This window comes from Pinus tabuliformis, chromosome X (genome assembly GCF_031772625.1).
Source record: "Pinus tabuliformis cultivar Carrire ecotype Pingquan chromosome X, CPIR1, whole genome shotgun sequence".
Lineage (NCBI taxonomy): Eukaryota > Viridiplantae > Streptophyta > Pinopsida > Pinales > Pinaceae > Pinus > Pinus tabuliformis.
The window spans coordinates 859,998,327-860,017,092 of record NC_142308.1 but is presented as its reverse complement, the minus strand read 5'-3'; the positions used below and the strand labels follow the sequence as shown (position 1 = coordinate 860,017,092).

At 34.8% G+C, this 18,766-nt stretch overlaps 1 protein-coding gene across 4 annotated transcripts in view; it reads left to right on the top strand.

Annotated features, from left to right (window-relative positions):
- LOC149142423 (choline/ethanolaminephosphotransferase 1-like) overlaps window positions 1–16,956 on the top strand; it is a 129,987-nt gene extending 113,031 nt beyond the window's left edge. For 3 of the 4 annotated variants that reach the window (XM_089446424.1, XM_089446426.1, XM_089446425.1), the window contains exons 8-15: window positions 15,079–15,142; window positions 15,235–15,275; window positions 15,448–15,532; window positions 15,803–15,865; window positions 16,012–16,070; window positions 16,227–16,279; window positions 16,410–16,482; window positions 16,573–16,956. In XM_089446424.1, coding sequence (XP_089302550.1) covers window positions 15,079–15,142; window positions 15,235–15,275; window positions 15,448–15,532; window positions 15,803–15,865; window positions 16,012–16,070; window positions 16,227–16,279; window positions 16,410–16,482; window positions 16,573–16,594 — 460 coding nt within the window. In that variant the 3' untranslated portion in view covers window positions 16,595–16,956. The remainder of the gene's footprint in view (window positions 1–15,078; window positions 15,143–15,234; window positions 15,276–15,447; window positions 15,533–15,802; window positions 15,866–16,011; window positions 16,071–16,226; window positions 16,280–16,409; window positions 16,483–16,572) is intronic. The other variant, XM_089446427.1, reaches the window with a different exon arrangement.
- The last annotated feature ends 1,810 nt before the right edge of the window (window positions 16,957–18,766 follow it).

Genomic DNA, 18,766 nt, shown 5'->3' with positions numbered 1-18,766 from the left:
TCTTTAGACTTGAGTACTACTATAGTCTATTTTGCTTAGTACTAATTAGATTTTAGAATGATAAATGATGAATTTAAATTTTAAATCAATTTACATTCTAGAATGATGAATGACAAAATCAATTTTTAAATCAATGTAGATTCTAGATTGATGAACAGTGAATATGGATCAATTTGTTTCACTATTTTATTTAATTATATATGGATCTATATATATTTTTGCTTTCATTATATATATAATTTATACCCCGACTTCTCCCCGTCCCCCCTAAATTTCCCTAAAATTTGAGGGTACTCCCACATGTCCCGTGTGTCTCCTGGCTCTTGCGTGCCCCCGTCCTGGTGTCTTGGTGCAAGATAATCAAATATAGACATTAGTTGAATCAAATGTGCTATTCTTTTGTCATTTCTGTGTAGCTGTTTTTTTCTTGCAAACATTTTCTACAACTACAGGATTATCGCAATTTGATCTCTTATTCTTTCAAGACACCCAGCAGCCTTGTTGTCATCAAGTACCCAATAGTTGATCAGTCCTACACAGATGGATAGATTTGCAGGTGATGTTCATAAGGTTACTTGCATCACTCCAAGGATAACGCTTGAGTTCTAATGATCACTCTTTGAGGATTTTGCTTGTGACTACATTACTTGAGTAAAGTCACCCAACCAATTTCTAGAAATATTAATTTCTTGTATTATCGCATTTGTTGCCTTCATCGATTGGGTTGTTCTCTTAAAATTAGTTATATAGTATATGTTGTCTTTCAATCTCTCCTTACAAGGAAAAGTCCTAATATTTTTCAGGGAGACCCTAAGAGTAGTATTAAGCAAGCTACCCTAGTACCCACTGTCACTTTGGTGGTCTTTCTCCAATCTTCAAGCCAAAGAAATCTTAGCCTAGGAGGGAATCCTCATGTCAACCTAAGCCTAATCATTTGATATAGGCTGAAATGGTACTCAGCTTGAGTTCTAATGATCACTCTTTGAGCATTTTGCTTGTGACTACATTACCTGAGTAAAGTCACCCAACCAATTTCTAGAAATATTAATTTCTTGTATTATCGCATTTGTTGCCTTCATCGATTGGGTTGTTCTCTTAAAATTTGTTATATAGTATATGTTGTCTTTCAATCTCTCCTTACAAGGAAAAGTCCAAATATTTTTCAGGGAGACCCTAAGAGTAGTATTAAGCAAGCTCCCCTAGTACCCACTGTCACTTTGGTGGTCTTTCTCCAATCTTCAAGCCAAAGAAATCTTAGCCTAGGAGGGAATCCTCATGTCAACCTAAGCCTAATAATTTGATATAGGCTGAAATGGTACTCAGCTTAGATTGACTTCTCTCAACCAGACCAACTCACTGCAGTCCAAATGTCCTAAGGGTGAAGGTAAGTGATAAAGTCCAAGCTCACAGAGAGCTCAACATTGCTAGCCCAACATGTCCAAGTAGGACATTCTGAAGTAGGCATGTGAGCAGACTATGAGGAGGTTCAAGGCCAACCAATCCCAATTTTTTTTTATCAATATGTGAAATATGAATATCAAAGAGTTATTAAAACTTTAGATGATTTAAGAGTGAATGTTGGTGCTCTGATAATATATTGCGATGAAATTAGTGCTGAAGTAAAAATAATCATCAACTATTCACAGCAAAATCTTAAACCATGATGGGCCTGTGAGATAATTACATCACCATTTGGAGGTCATATGATTGTGAAGATCTTTATGACAAAAAAAAGCATTACATATGCCAGCAATTGAGAGTCATCCATCCACATGAAATATCTTGAAATTGTTGCTCCTGAAATTCAAGATTTAATTTTAAGTGCCTATGGAAAGATTAGTACAGCAAGAAGTGGAAATTTGAGATCACAATCATAAATGTTTTTCCAAAGAATTCACAGCCTTGGATGAAAGTTAAGTGTGTGAAATGAGTTCATGTCTTTGTGCAAATACTTAGTTTACCCCAAATGATCCTTTATGAAACAAATTGAGAAGAATATGAAACCTCCAACCGCATGAAAATTATTAGATGAAATTTGCTGTTATGTTATTGATGCTGTAGATGTCAAAGAATTCATTTAAGTTCAGTTTATGTTCTAGAGTCTGAAGGCTGCAGTAGAAAAGACAGTAAAGGTTTTATGGTGCCATTGTTATATATGTTCTTTGTATAACAGTGAGATATATCACCTTCAAGGATCATTTTCAGTGCACATTTACAGCTGCATATGAATTTCGTGAACTGACCCATGTGTTACTGCACTTTTTTAAAATATTAATCAGTTTAAATAAGATGCACCAGCAGAAAATCAGTCCTTTAAACAGTGATTCAACTTCAGATAACAGTCCATACACATGGTCATTGGTTATACAAGGAGAAATCAAGCCATAAGGAACCAAGTTTTAAGTTTCAAGTATGATTAAAAGCTTAAATTAATTGTGCCGACAGCGTGTAATGAGATACTTAATATTTGAAAGATGTTCATAAGATGTGCATTAACTAAATCCAAAGGTTCTCATCCCCATAACTACCAGCAATTCCAGCTCAATGCCTTATTATGACCAGCCATTAGAAATTCTTGAAATAATGGTGCAACAAGGCCTAAAATTTATGTGTCGTTTGGCCTCTAAAACTAGCTGCTGCGTAACCCAGTGCTCTTATTGGTTTATAACAAGGCCTGAGATCATATATATACCAAGAAACTTGAAGAAAATCTGGGCCATGAATAAACACTTGCCTTCTTAGTGTGATATTACCATTGAAAATGTGCTGAAATTCAGGATTAGGACAGTCCAGAAATGCAACTAAGTTGACCAAATCCTGAACTTCATCCAAATCATTGTATAAGCCTTTGCATGATTTTATTAGTGGAAGAATTCCAGATCGAATATATACGAAAGTAATTCAAGGAATTCACAAATTTTAAACCAGAAAATTGCCACAAATTTTCACTTTCATCAAGAAACTTAATCCATGTACCAGGTTAATTGAGTGAGTTAGTTGGGTAATTAAGAAATGTTAGAGCCAATTTTTATGTGTGACTTCTTGCTGCAAAATCTTGCACTTTGGTGCAGAGCCTTCACCAAGCAAGATAGTTGCATAACACAACAGGGGTGTCACCATTGTAACCTTAGTAACTAACCCCACTTTTATTTTGTGGTGACAACCCGCCACCACAAGTGAGGCTTCCCAGAAGGATTCAGGATTGAGTAACCCTACGACACCTAAAAGGTATACCTACCTAGGTTCCTACAAAGTAAATCCACCCTTACAAACCTAACACGATCTAGTGAAGGATGGAGGTTGTGTGTAAAGCAAACAAAAGGGTTCATAGGGCCTATGTGTCAATCCCAAGGCTGTGCAGGCCAATGGAGTCTCATATAAGTTCCCAGTACAAACCCTGAGCTGATTCCTTTATGATACTGTGATATTATTATTAAAAAGAATTACAGGTGATCTTCATGATACAACTTGTTCAAATTTGGGTGAACTTACTCATTCTCTTGATCTCTCATTGTACTCTGTATCTTTGCTGAACAATTGATATCCAATAGACGAAGAATTTGGTTGGGTTTTCCCCTGGTCATTGGACCTAAATTCTTAGCGTCTCATTATGTTCTAGGCTGTCTTCTTTTGTGCATTTAGTTTATGTTCTATCTTCAATTGCTTAACTAGTATTGCAAAAAAAAGAAGTTTTTGGAATAAGTAATTGTTTCAGCAAAGAACATCAGAATTTCAATATGGTATCAGATATTTGGTGAAGACAAGTCCAAGAAGATGAGAGTTATCACTTCTTTTGCAAAAAATTACTTTAAAGAGATCTCACTTGTTGCTGAAATGCGTATGAAGATAAGAGCTGTCACTGCTTTTGCAAATTTTTTACTTCAAAGAGATCTTACTTATTGCAGACTAAGGAAGAAGACTTGTGCAAGGATGAGCTTTTGTAGACAACAAGTTGAGGGTTGAAGGAAGGGTTTCAAGAGAAGCTTGTTAGCTAAATGAAGCACTAATGACGAGGTGATTAGTGCTGGCATAGTACATGTGGCTAGAGGAGAAGCCTACCCGTGAGCAGCAAATTGACAGTGATCAAAAGGAGCTAATCTGTGTGAGCATTTGGAGGCAAAGGACAACCAGGTACAATGGACAAAGAAGGACTGAAGGGGTTGCTTGTCAAGGATTACATTAACAAGCAAATCAAGATATTTTGTCTTTGTTATGTGGGCCATGGAGGGTCTGAAGGATAAGAAACCTCAAGCCTACGTTGTATCTTATTATACTGCAAAATTTGTATCAGGGTTTAGGAAGGGCCATGATCCTTGGTATGGGACCCTTATGATTTTCTTGTTGATGGATTGATAAGAAAAGTTTTGGGCCATATAAATCTTGTGTACTTTTGTTGATTTCACTGCTGATATATTTCCGCTGTGCAAAGTTTTTCATTATCGAGCACTGCTAGTGTGTTTATGTGCTAGTCTAGTCATAGAGAAAACCTAGGGTGAAAGGGAATTTCAATAGAATATTTTATCCCTTCAAACTAGTTCCTCATTCAAATAGCTTCAAAATTTACTAGGGCTCCCTTCCTAGGATAATGGCTTACAAAAGAAAATACATACAACAAGAATCCTAAGTCATCCAACTATTCAAATCCTTTGCAGATCTTGCTGGCTGGTCTGGATCCTTCCCATGCTACTCCTTGCACTCTTCCTCAAACCCTACACACTTGTATGGAAGTCCTTCTTAGCCCAATTGCTGAGATCCAACTCTCATTGTGTATTGTGCTCAAGATGTAATGTTATCCCTTAGCTTAGCCTTCCTTTTATAAGTTTGAGTTATTGACTAAATCCACAACTGTAATCTTCAAAGTGATTGACGGGTGAGATTAGATCTCACGTCACTTGAGATCAACAATTAAGATTAATGTATTTCACTATTGCAAATAACATTTGCATTTAATAAAATAACTTACTTTATCTTATAAAAGTCAATTACTTCAAATATTAAAGGAATTACTAAGTATAAAGGTTAATTAGGCGACTTCAACATGTCTAGACACCAAGTTTTGTGTAGAAGTAGCTTCCCAAGCTACTAACATCAACAATGTTTATTTATAACATTGTTTTTCCACTGTCAGTGTTGACATTTTGTTATTGCAAGAATCAAGTTTCTAGGCTTAGCGAAGGAAATCGTCCTCTTGGCTACCAATTATTAGGGTTTTGAATGTAGGAGAGTTTGTTCTTTGGTTGCTTTCTAGTTCTTGCATTTCGATTGAATGTTCCTGAGCTAACAAAAATTTGCATGCCTTATATGTTGTAGGAAGTGCCACTTCAGGTGCTGTACTAGGCACATTTTCATGTGGAAACGTGGGTGGTACAACCTTGAAAACATAGTTACACGGGTACTGCTCCCAAGCATTGGAGAGCACGTACCCCATGCTCCCGCGCTCCTAGGAGCTTGGGCGCTGGTCAGAAACGCTCCAAAATTGTCGAGAGCTTCAATGGGTAGAGCTTCACTGTAACTGATTTTGACGTTTTGGGTACCCATTTTGAGCATATTTTCACATTTTGGGTAGGGAAGGTACCATTTGTTATTTTCTAAGTGATACATGCCAGGTCAGGGGGTTGGACTGCATGAGCTCTGTAAAGCGACATAGGCATGGAGATGTAGCATAGGCTTCAACAAAATATAGACGGTTTCCAGTCATTCCTTGCCACGTCTGTGGCAAATCTCAAAGTTCAACAATTACAAATGAGATAAGTCTAGTCTCTGGAAGCATATCTTGAAGCTTTAATGATAAGATTCAACGAGTTCCAGTGATGGTTAGAAAGAGAAAGAGTTCCACATGTTTTTTTGCACGAAAGGAATTTGATTGGCAAATTGTTGATCGATTAATATTTTGTTTTTTTTGGCAATGTTTCATAGTTCAATCTTTTACATATTTCTTTGCAAGATGGAGTTTGATTGACAAGTTTTGGATGGAAATAAATAAATTATTTTATTTTTATTTTTAATATATATTATATTATTGTTGCTCCCAACTTGACATTTCTTGTAAATTTGGGCAAAGCTTCTAGTTGTGTCGGATACTTGTTCCCTTGTATCCGAAGTACCCGTGTACTGGAAACTCGTGCAACATAGCTTGAAACCCATTGCTAGACATACAAGCACAACATCCCACATGCGGGAAATGTGTTTTGAATGCACTGAAATACATTTTTGCGCTGTACCAACATCCGTACGATGCATTTCCAACACTAAATCTGCCTATTTTGATTTGGTTTGACTTGGTTTCTTACTAACATTCACAAAAAAAAGTTGGCAAATGTAATGTTAAATTATCAAAGTAAATGGATAAAAAGGGAAGATAAAAGAAATGTGAACTAACTTTATATTTCCTTTTTATCCCTTTGCTTAAATTTTTAAGATTATCATTAATTGTTTTAGGATGTTGAGTGTGGTTCCAACCATATCAGACTAAATATAGAGAAAGTCGAATCTCACATCTTGTACAAAATTTCGCAGACTTAACAATTTTCAGCGTTTCAGGATTGGTAGGATTGCAACATTTTCATTGAGTTCTATTATGTGTGAGGATATGAGATTGACCCTAAGATACCGAAAACACTGCCTCCAACTGCCAGAAACGTCGTTCGACGTTTTGGATATGGAAACACGTATGAAATGGCTTGGAAACGACATGGAAATGTTTCCGCCACGTTTCACTTTTTTGAAAATGGCCAGCATGAGATCGGAAACATTTCAAAGGAGTTTCAAGAAAATTTGATCTGTTTTTAGAAAAATTGAATACGTTTCCAAGATTCCAGGTTTCCAATGTTCCAAGCACTTTATTGCAATAATATATTCTAGGTTTGTTTGTCCGGAGCATGTAAATCCAACTAAATTCTTTGTAGACTTTATGTCCACTGACGATATTCCTTACTTGTGCGTTTAGAATTGGATGCTCTTTGAATTCCGCTATTCACAACAAAGTTTATGGGGACGACTCTCCACCCAACCGTAGGCTCAGTTGCACATCATCTTTCTACAACTGGCCACCCTCGAGTCCTCAATCAACGTACTACTGCCAGAGAGTCTTTTGTCTCACAACACTTTTCTCACAAGAGAATGGATGAAGGAATGATGAATCTCATCTTACTCATCGTCCATTAAATAGACCAAAAAATAGAAAGGGGACCGCATGCAGATATTCCATGTGTCAACGTGCAACGTGCAGATATTTTTCTTAATTTAATTCGTTTTTATATTATTCTTTTTTACTTTTTGTTAACTTTACTTATTTTTACTATTTTTTTAGTTTAATTTTATATATATTTATTTATTTAGAATTCTAGTTTATTATTTACTATTTTATTTATTTATTATTATTATAATCTCCTCATTATTTATTATTATTACCTTTTCTTTATTTATTTTTACTATTTATTTATCATTATTATATATTATATTTTCTTTATTGTTTATTATTTATTGACTTATATTTTAATATTATATTATTTTTATTATTATTTTATTTATTTTTATTTAACAATGATGTTATAATCATAGTATCAAAGAAAATAATCCATATGTCCATTCTTGCATGTCATTGTGATAACATAACATCATTGTTATCACACATTCTAAATAGTAAAGAATTCTATGCTCTTGCATGTTCTAAAATCTGCATGTGATTACCACATACTTAAAATCATAAAATACTCTCATAAGTTATAACATCAACATATTTGCATCAAATCACATATTAAATGAACCACATGTCAATATACATCATATCATAACATCATGATCTCTATGCATATCATATTTATCATGAGCACTCAACATCATTATCATAACAAATAAATAAATAAGCACCACATATACATCATCATCATAACTATATCATAACATCATGACCTCTATGCATATCATATCCATCATGAGCATTCAACATCATTATCATAACAAATAAATAAATAAGCAACACATATATATCATCATCAGAACTATATCCATTTACCACATACCATCATATCATAAAACCTCATTAATATGAGAATCATCTCAATACTTACCAAATATAGAGCAATAATACACTAGAAGCATTCTTATGAATTCCATTTGCTTATATAAATAATGAATACTAACTACAAAATAATATTATTCAACATCCGTCTAGGATCTACTATCTTACCAATTACCAATATTATTAGCGTTGTGTTTTCATCAAATTGTCAATTACTTTTTAATAATTATTACCACTTTTTCAACTAAAAAGTTGACAATTTACCTATGTATAATTTCACTAGCCATCACAATACTTCTATTATATGAAAATCCACATTCTTATAATATTTATGATACTCTTTTCATATATTGGATTAAAATAAACATTTATTTCATAAAAATTGCATAAATATATATACTTTATATCATACCTTCCCAAATATTATTCCCATGAAATATAAAACAACAAAATATATATCTATAAACTTAACATACAAGCCATAACATATTATATATATTCATCAAAATAATACTATTTAATTATAACCTAATAAAATTTTACCCTTGCCATATATATATATATTTAATAATACACCAAAAATAAAATACCTTCATTAATTTATACCAAAAATAAAATACCTTCATTAATTTATCCCATCACCATTAAAGATTACTTTTATAATAATAACAAAAGCAATTCCAATTTTCAATTCCACTTTCATCATTAAAGATTACTTCCATAAATATATATATTTATATTATATTTATAATAATAAATAAAGCAAATTCCAATTCCACTTTCATTCGGGTTTATATTCCTTTTATGCACCTATATTGTATAATGGAACGCATTTTATATTATATTATACAATGTATGAAAATGATACACTGTATAAATCTTTATTGAGGGGAAAAAATACCAATAAAAACAAAACACCGATTTCATCTTCAATTCAGTATGGATTAATTTAGCATTTTTCAAACTCAAATGTACTCACATTTATTATTATATTATTTTCATATCATTATATCATGTCACAATATTATATTTCAATATTATTATATCGTCACAACATTATATTTCAACATTTTCATATTGACATAACAAATAACTGAAATCATAACTTCATATTTTTTCAGGACAGAGAAAGCATAAAAAACCTTCGAGGCAGAAAAAACCATAACCTCATATATGGTACCATAAAATATTAATAAAATTTAAGTATCTAAACATGTTGATTTTTTTTCACCTTTTCAAAAATTATATATATATCTTTTAACCTATATTTTATTCTCCTTTGGTTTATTAAAAATACCTTCAACAAACATATACCTTTATTATATATATTTTTACTATCATAAAACGTATATAAATAACTTTTCCATGCGATTAACTAATATTTACTCTTAATATATAAATAAGTGATATAAAATTTTTATAATATATAAATAGAGATATAAAAAATTTATAATATAAGTATACATTTATTTTAAATGAAATCTTTATGGCCACCTATTTTTGCCCAGTTAAAAGAAATCATTACCTCCAAAACGATTTAAAAGATCGGACATTAAATTTCACAAGAGAGTTTTCATATTGTAACGAGAGTGATCAACAAATAATTTGAAACCATTTTCCGTTCCAGAAAATTGATTAGATAATATATGTGAACACTAAGTAAAGCTATGTTGAAAGTTGGCCAAGATAATTATATTTAAATGTTGGTTTATATATATAATAATGTGCTATAATAATCAGATTCGTTATAAAATTTGGTCAATAATACTATACTAATGAAATTCTTTACTGCTAATATTATAAAACTCCGTGGATAACTTAAATAAATTCATTATAATGGAGTGGGTTGAGTGATGTATTCATGAGATATGAGGTAAACAAGGTGAATATGAGGTAAAACAAGGTATTCACCATCTATATTTAGAAAAATCACACAAAAAAAAACTATTTGCTTTAAATAAAAAGCATATAACAACATGCATGACCTTTTTTTCCTCATTGTTTTTCTCAATAAAATTAGTCAAACTTGATAAAAAGACTAGCCAATGCATGCGTGCTTATTTTGAATAAAACCAAACAATGCGGCAGAAGAACCTCAATATGTTAAGGAACAAGACATCAAGATTGATGGGTTTGGGTTTGACTGTCGTGGTTTTTTAGCGCTTTTCATGTCGCTCTTACAAATTTGATTATCTTGATTTAAAATATACAAATAATTACATCAATTTATGTGATTATTAATCAACACACAACTATTTAACATAGAATTTTTAAAACACAAGTGTGACGACTTACCTGTACTGACGATATTCCTTACTTGTGCCTTTAGAGTTGAAGGCTCTTTGAATTCTGCTATCTGCAACAAAGATTTTGGAGATGATTCTCCACCTAACCGTAGGCTCAGTTGCACATAATCTTTCTACCACTGACTACCGTCGAACCCTCAATCAACGTACCACTGCCAGAGAGTCTTTTGTCTCACAACACTTTTCTTCCAAGAGAATGGATGAAGGAATGATAAATCTCATCTTCTTCATATCCATTAAATAGACCAAAAAATGGAAGGGGACAACATGCACACATTCCATGTGTCAACATGTAGCTTTTATTTATTTATTTTTACTTAATTTAACATTTCTCTTAATTTAACTCTTTCTTATATTATTTACTTTTTACTTAATTTTAATATTTTTATAGTTTATTTTTATATATATTTATTTAGAACTTTAGTTTATTATTTACTATTTTATTTATTATTCTTATATTCTCCTCATTATTTATTATTTATTTACTATTATTATCTTTTATTTATTTATTTTTACTATTTATTTATCATTATTATCTTTTCTTTATTGTTTATTATTTACTTATATATATATATATATATTTTTTTTTGTTTTTTTTTGCGTAAATACTAATTCTATTAAAAAAGAGAAAATTTATGTACAAGGAGGTCGAGACCTCAGAGGGGGCAGATGCCAGCCCTCAGCCAGAGATTCAGAGACATACATTTCATGCTTTCTGCTGTTTTCAGATTACAGACTTCAAAAGATTTTGTGTTAGACCATGACCCCCTGAAATATTTCTGTTCTGATTCTAACATGACATAGCTAACATCTTCAGAGATTTTACTAAGACGCATGCTATCATGCCCGCCATGAACAAAAAGACAAAATGGTACCCATCAAACCCATAGTTGTAACTGCAAACAGAGAGCAGGTTGGCTAGCGCCACGAGCTTAAACAAGAACATAAACCAGACACAGGACCAGAGACTTAGAAACGAAGACACATAGCAAAAACTACACAGAGCAAAGGCAAGAGTGCCACCCGTCAGTGATGAACCAGCCTTAGTCTGCATGCTGCGGAGAGTCAGGCATGTCCTTATCCACCTGGCTAGACGAAGCGACCCAGGTGACGAAGCCATTGTCATCATTTCCTTCAATGCTGCCTTCAGGAGTAGTCACCAGGTTGAGAATGCAGCCTGCACGATGAGACGGTCCACAGGCCAGAATCTCATTCTGTGTTGAGTCGGCCGGATGCAGAGGCTCTTCAGAAACAGGGGTGTCATCCTGCATATTGTCAGCGTTAGACACCACCCCGGTCCTTTCCCCTTGAAGGACACTATCTTCCTGAGATTGAGAGGAAGTAGTGTGAGCCGAGCTGGTAGGATTACTCTCTTCCTCAGCGAGAATGACTGTGATGCTGGCAGTCAGTACAGGCCTGTTGAGCCCACTGTGGAAGGTGAACCTGGTATTCTGAAATGAATTGTGCGGAAGAGGCCCAGCTTGACCCGGGGGCGGAGATGAAGGGGAGGCAGACGCAATGGGTATGACATTCTGCGGAGCAGGCCGAGAGGTTCTTCCTCTGTTCCCAGTGTTACTTCCTCTGCGCAGGACTCCTCGACGACGAGGCATACTTTGAATGACAGGCCGACTGAGAAAGGGAAGAAGGCGGAGCTGACGGGAGAGAATCTGAGCGTAGAGGAGCCCAACAACACCAGTTAACCAGGCGAACTTCCAAACAAGTTGAGATAGGCAAGGGTGCGGGAAGAACCCCGAGCGGAGGTGAAACGAACCAGTGACAATGGCGTGAATTAGATATGAATCCATACATAAAACCTTACACAAAAGCTCTTGAACCAGGCGCTCATAAATGCTGAATTGTGTGACCAACATACCGTTCTGCAGAAGATTAAATTCGCGTGCCTTTGAAGTTGTCCGCCAGCCCGAGGCGCATGCTATGGGGGTCGTCCGCCAGCCATGTGCAGGGCCAGCTGCCTGCTCTGTGCGGCCCCTCATAAATAACATTTATTAACACCCGCATTCGGGTATTATTTACTTATATTTTAATCTTATATTATTTTATTTATTATTTTTATTATTATTAGGGGACATTACAAATTGCAACATTAGCATTGGATTCTATTATGTGTGAGGATATGAGATTGGCCCTAGGATACTAGAAACACTGCATCCAACTGCCAGAAATGTTGTTCGACATTTTGGACATGGAAACCTGTACGAAATGACTTGGAAACAACATGGAAACGTTTTCGCCACTTTTCACTTTTTCAAAAACGGCCTGCCTGAGATCGGAAACATTTCAAAGGAGGTTCAAGAAAATTTGATCCGTTTCCAGAAAATATGGATACGCTTCCAAAAAATATGGATACGTTTCCAAGATTCCAGGGTTCCAATGTTCCAAGCACTTTATTGCAAGAATATATTCTAGGTTTGTTTGTCCAAAGCATGTATATCCAACTCAATTCTTTGTAGGCCTTATATTCACTGCTTACAACTCATTTGAAAGTGAACATTTATCTTGAAAAATGATTCATGACATGATAGAGGTATCTTTCATCAAGTTTTCAACAATGCCAAATCTAAAGGACGGGAACCTGGAATTTGGAATGGAAACTCATAAGGTATCTATGAAGTCAAGAAAGAAAGTTGTTACCTGCAAAGTTGGTTGGTGTAAGTAGTTTCTTTGCATTAGGTTAAATTTCTCAACATTTCTTTACTAGTATCATACTTCACACTACTTAATTGCTTAAATTGTGGCCTCTTGATTCTTGATCATATGATCTTAGGTTGTGAATAAATAAATCCAGTGTACTTATTTCTATGAATTTCAGAGCATCACCTATTGTAGCTACTGGAAGACAGTGCAATTTATAATGTGTAGAAACTGTTATTTACAATGATTAAATTTACATTATATTTGGTGATACTAAACAATATTTCTATGTCATGACTCCTTTAGAGTCTAGACCAAGATACTGTGCAACATACTATTTACAAAGTCAAATTCACTATGTTGCCTCTGTGTTAGTGTTGTCAAATTCATTAGAAAAATATATAATTTCATGAAGTATGATGTGACTCTGAAAACAATCTCATATTCCTTTAAACTATGAGTGGGTATTGACATTTTAATCAAAGGTGCCAATTTAAATGTTATAATAATCATTGATGATGATTGTGACAATGTTTATACTGAATTGATGATGATGATTATGTATTTTTAAATATAGAATCTAGATTCTAAAGACTAAAAGATGAATGATAATATGAAGTTTCTATTTTATGATATATATATATATATATATATCATTTCCTTGTCGTATCGTATCCAATTTTTTTGAAAATTTGCCGTATCCATTACAAACCCCGTATCCGTATCCATTCTCGTATGTGATTCAATGCAACTTAAGATTGACATTTAGCTCAAAGCTCCAAGGCCTTTATGTACCCCATTGTTAGTGGTGTTGATTGTTGAACTCCTCTATGATGGCCTTAGCAAAAATGTGCCTTTCACTCAAATCAAAATCATTGATTAGTCATGTTAATTTTTTTCTACCATATTCTATAGGTTGGATTAGGCACTCTTATCAAAATGTGGTAGTGTTCACTGATGTCCCTAAAAGATCAAGGTAGAGTAAAAGATCAAGGTAAAGGCAAAAACTAGACAAAAATAGTAGTACTAATAATGAGGATCCCAATATAAGCGAGGCGAGGGTGGCACATTTCTTATTATTTAAATGTTCTTTTCAAGATTTCCACGCACATGATTACGGGAAAAGATACAAGCTTTCAAAATGGAAATGTGCTGGAAATGCAACAACGCAAAAGAAAATTTCAATGTAATGTGCCACGCATATGATTACGGGAAAGGGAACAAGCTTTCAAAATGGAAATGTACTGGAAATGCAACAACGTAAAAATTTGGAAACAAGGAAATTATATATATGTATATAACGAATGAACCATCCATACTCCTATAGATGGAACATGGAACAAGACAATGAAGCAATAACCTACTGGCCCAATATCGATATACTGGTAGAGAGGGGAATGAAGTGCCGATATTTAATCATAATGGCCAGGGGAAGCTCGTAGCTACCACGTGAATGAAGCGCAGAAACACCTAACAGCTGGAAAGAAGCATTGATGCCTCCTACTACCCACCCACTAGCCGTCACTCTGGTTGAAATCTTTTCTGCAATTTTAGCTCAAGAATGTCCTGAAGTGGAGAAATGGATGCACTGCCTGCTTGCCTGGTGATCGTGCTTTTATTTTCAGAAGAGCTCGCCTAATGTATATAGATTACATTTTCTCGCTTCCAAATTCCTCTGGGGTCACATTTCCTGCCTGTTTCTATTTTGAAAACTTGTAGCTGTTTCCCATTATCGTGCTACTTAACTTGCCTTGTTAACTTTCTCTTATTTTCTCTTCCCATACCCATAGACTATAGGCACTGGTCAAAATCTGATTTAAAAGAATATTTATTCACTGCTTTGAAGTATTTCTTTAGGAAGTTATCCTGTAAGTTGGCTAACTAGGAGATCATTCACAATCAAAGAACATTGTTGCTTTTATTCAATGCCTATATCAATGTCTGAAAAGCTTCAGAGTTGTAGATTCTGCTGATGAATATAAATGTGCTGTCATTATGATACTCTTTCTTTTATAACAGTATGTGGTGTTTTATGCTTTTTTGTATTTCGCAATTTCATCCTGTTGTTCTCATTTATGTATTTGACTTCACATATTTCAGTGTCTACAACGTTTATAAAGTAGTTCAAGCAAAAAAAGGAAGCATGCTTCTTGCATTAGCGATGGTAAGTTGTGCTGCAAGGTTATTTGTTTCAATAGCTAATCTATCTCGTTTTTAATCTATTTTTACTGATATAAGCGTGCTTCTGCTTTCCAGGTTTTTCCCTTCCTTGCGCTTTTAGGAGAAGTTTTTATATGGTATGCATGTAACCACCATATACCATATGGAAAAAATATTAATAATGCATTGCACCTTATTTAAATTTTAGGTACAACTAGTTTCATACGATGGATTTTAATTTACGTAGCAATACATGCGAACTTGCTTATTAATATTAAATTATCTGATGTACTTAGTTCCGTGGTACAGGGGCGTACTGTCTCCATCTGACGTGTTTGCCAGTCAGCCTCATCTATTGTTGGTGGGAACTGGCTTTGCCTTTGGATATTTAGTGGTAAGTTGATGTTGTTCATTAAGGTTCATAGTTGGAGCTGGTTTACCCCTTGGCTTATGTATTGTCTGAGAGTGCTGATATTACCACGGATTTGCACAAATCATGATAGAAACATTGTTTTGTAGCATTTGGTTTGTTATATACTTATTCGTTAATTGCATTTACGCTAGTCTTGAACTGTGTTGATGAGAGTATGCTGATATTTATATTTTTATAGTCATCTACTTCAAAATGGTTAGCTCAATTATATTTCTGATGGATGATTTGCAGGGACGATTGATTTTGGCACATTTGTGTGATGAACCAAAGGGCTTAAAAACTGGAATGTGCATGGTATATTTTCCAAAATTGTTAAACTTCAAGAGTAGTCTTCTGTTCTAACGATCAAACTTAGCACGTTAGTAGCCGTGAAACATGTTTTTCCTTGGCTTCTCTGGACATTGCTTTCTTTGTTTTCTAATAATGTGTTATTTCTACAGTCGTTATTATTCCTTCCTTTCGCAATTGCAAATGCTCTTTCTGCAAAAATTTTCGGCGGGTATGTGTTATTAACTCTAGTTGGCCTTAGGTGCTAAAAGTTATTTTTAGTTTATAAAAACAATTTCCTGATTATAATAATTAATTAGCTCAGAAAAATATTCCCAGGATTAGTTAGACGTGAGCTTATTGTTGTTGATGATGTTTTTTCCTGCAGAACTCTCCTCATTGATGAGCGGTTGCTGCTTCTTGGATTCTGTGTTTTTACAGGTAGTGGTGCCAAATCTCATCTCTATTTTGTATAGACAGCAGAACTTCAAGATATGTTGTGCATCGTATTTATCGCATAATTCTATATTTATCGTGGACCACCTTTCATTCATTGTTTTGCTGCTTGCAGTTATTCTATACATGCACTTTGCCATTGGTGTCATTCATGAGATAACAACTGCTTTAAATATTCAGTGCTTCAGGTAAGTATTGTTAGTTTACTGAATTAGATATTTGTACTTGGCCAAATCAATTGTTTATTGCTTTGAACATCACCCATTGTTGATTTGCAGGATAACTAGGAAGGAAGCTTGAGCTTTTGTGCCAGATGGAATGCGTTTTATTGTATTGATGCTACTTTTTGTTGTAGTTTGGCAGGACAACGTAGAAGCAAACTGTCCTCAATCATATTTTATTGACTAATGTCCTATTCAACCCAAAGATTGTACACTACAGGTTCGACCACATATTTATAGACAGTTTGCTTGGATAAAATACCCTCATTGCAGTGGCTGGGTACACTGTGATTGCTGAGATGGCTCGAGTTGAAGCAAAGCGGTAAAGAGATTTGCCATATTCGCACTGCTTTGGTTTAAAATATATATGGTCCTGTGAAATTTAAGAGCAAGAGAAAGCTCTTTGATTTATATAATCATTATTTTTAGAAATGATTAGAACGCTTACCAAATGTTGGAGCAACTGAGTGCCATTTGTTTCTTGCTGGAAAGTCATCGCAGTTAGAAGTAAACTCTGAAATTTTGTTCAGTTGAATGCGGCAAAATCTTTTATTTCTGGTGTCAAATTGCATGAATCCATGCCATCAATTTATGCACAAGAATGATATATACATAAAGACTGACTGCCCCGCTTTCTTTTCCTAGTCAAAAAAACATTGACAAAACAAAGGAAAACTTATCGCTCAGCTGTTCCTCAATTTTCTTTGCCATCTCAGTATATATAAGGACGAGGTTTTTATTAGACTCTTCATTTCAAAAAGAAAAAAGTACAAGGATAAAACAGAGGAAGGCGGGGTTAAACAGTGTTAAAAATGGAATCCCACAGAGTCTTGCTCTACCGCATCCTCCGATTGAGAAACCTGCATAGTGCCCACCTGTAGATTGAGAGCCTTTTTGGAGAGGGAATCTGCCTACGAGTTAAGCTCCCTGACAACATGGGTGAAGGATGTCCACTCGAATGAGCTTAGTGCTTCTAGAGTGTCCTGTAGGAGAGATTACAAGCGAATGTTATCAACAGTGACCTTTTTGTTTGCCTGATCAATTATTACTTTGGAGTTCCCAGTACTTGGAGTTTCTAGATATTTCTGTGAGAAGAAATGGACAAAAGAGTTTGAAGGGCAATGAATTCTGCTCTGTTGTTTGAACCTTGGCCAGGAGAGTATTTAACCTGAAGACTATATGATTGGTTGGTATGTAGGATCTCTCCTATACCACGAAATGAAGAGTGCCCCTGGGGGGCCTCATCAAAATTCCCCCTTGGATTCCTGAGGTCCAAAACTGGCAGGATAGTTCTTCCTTTTACCTTTTTTGGCACAACTTTGAATATCCAGTAAACTTTAAAAATGTATTTGCTGCAACTTCTACGCGAACATTTGAGCAAACCAAATGCCATATATGAGAAAGCACGGAATCCTTGAATGGAGCTGTAATTTTATACTCTTTCCAGGATTTGTAGCAGTCCGACAGATTCACTTGGTGTCGGCTGAATTGAATACAAGATCTGGAAAAGCCGTCGAGATTATGTGCACTGTATAGGGACAGGATATGAATAAATGAGAAACGAATTTGTCGGAAGCTTTCCATAATGAACATCTATTAGGTCCAACCCATCCCCTTTCTAATCCATTATCCCAAGTGAGCGATTTGTTATTCAGAGCCATCCAGGAAGAGATTTGAATTTTTATTGGGACACGCAATTTCCAATGGAGCTCGACCACCATTTAGGATCCTCAAGATGTAATGATTCGACATAGGATGCATAACTGAGTCTGGCGGTGTACTAACCAATTCAGGGGTTTTTTTCCAAACCATGTCATCAGCAATGTCCTCCTTTAATCTAATAAAGTTGGAGACAAGTAATCCCACATAAGAATCCCATTCGGATGCTTCTTCACTGGAGAGGCTGAGGTCACCAAATGACTTCCAGATTTCTTGACCCCACAGTTGTGGAGTTTGTCCCTTAGCATCGGCTACGGTGTGTGTGTCGGTGAAGTGTAGGTAATCTAGGATGGGAGGGATCAATTCAAAGTCATTTCAAGCTCCAAGTTAGGGATCCAATTCTGGCTTTACTTTCAATCCATTTCCCATGTGCCAGGAAATCCATGACCTGATTAGGGGAAACGTCAAGACATGTGTTTTCCATCCATCTGATCCTTTGAGAGATTTCTGAGGTTGTTTAAACAAATCTTCAAATGTCAAAATGTGGAATTATTTAGAATTTGTTATCCTCTCCCAAAGAGAGGTGTTTTGA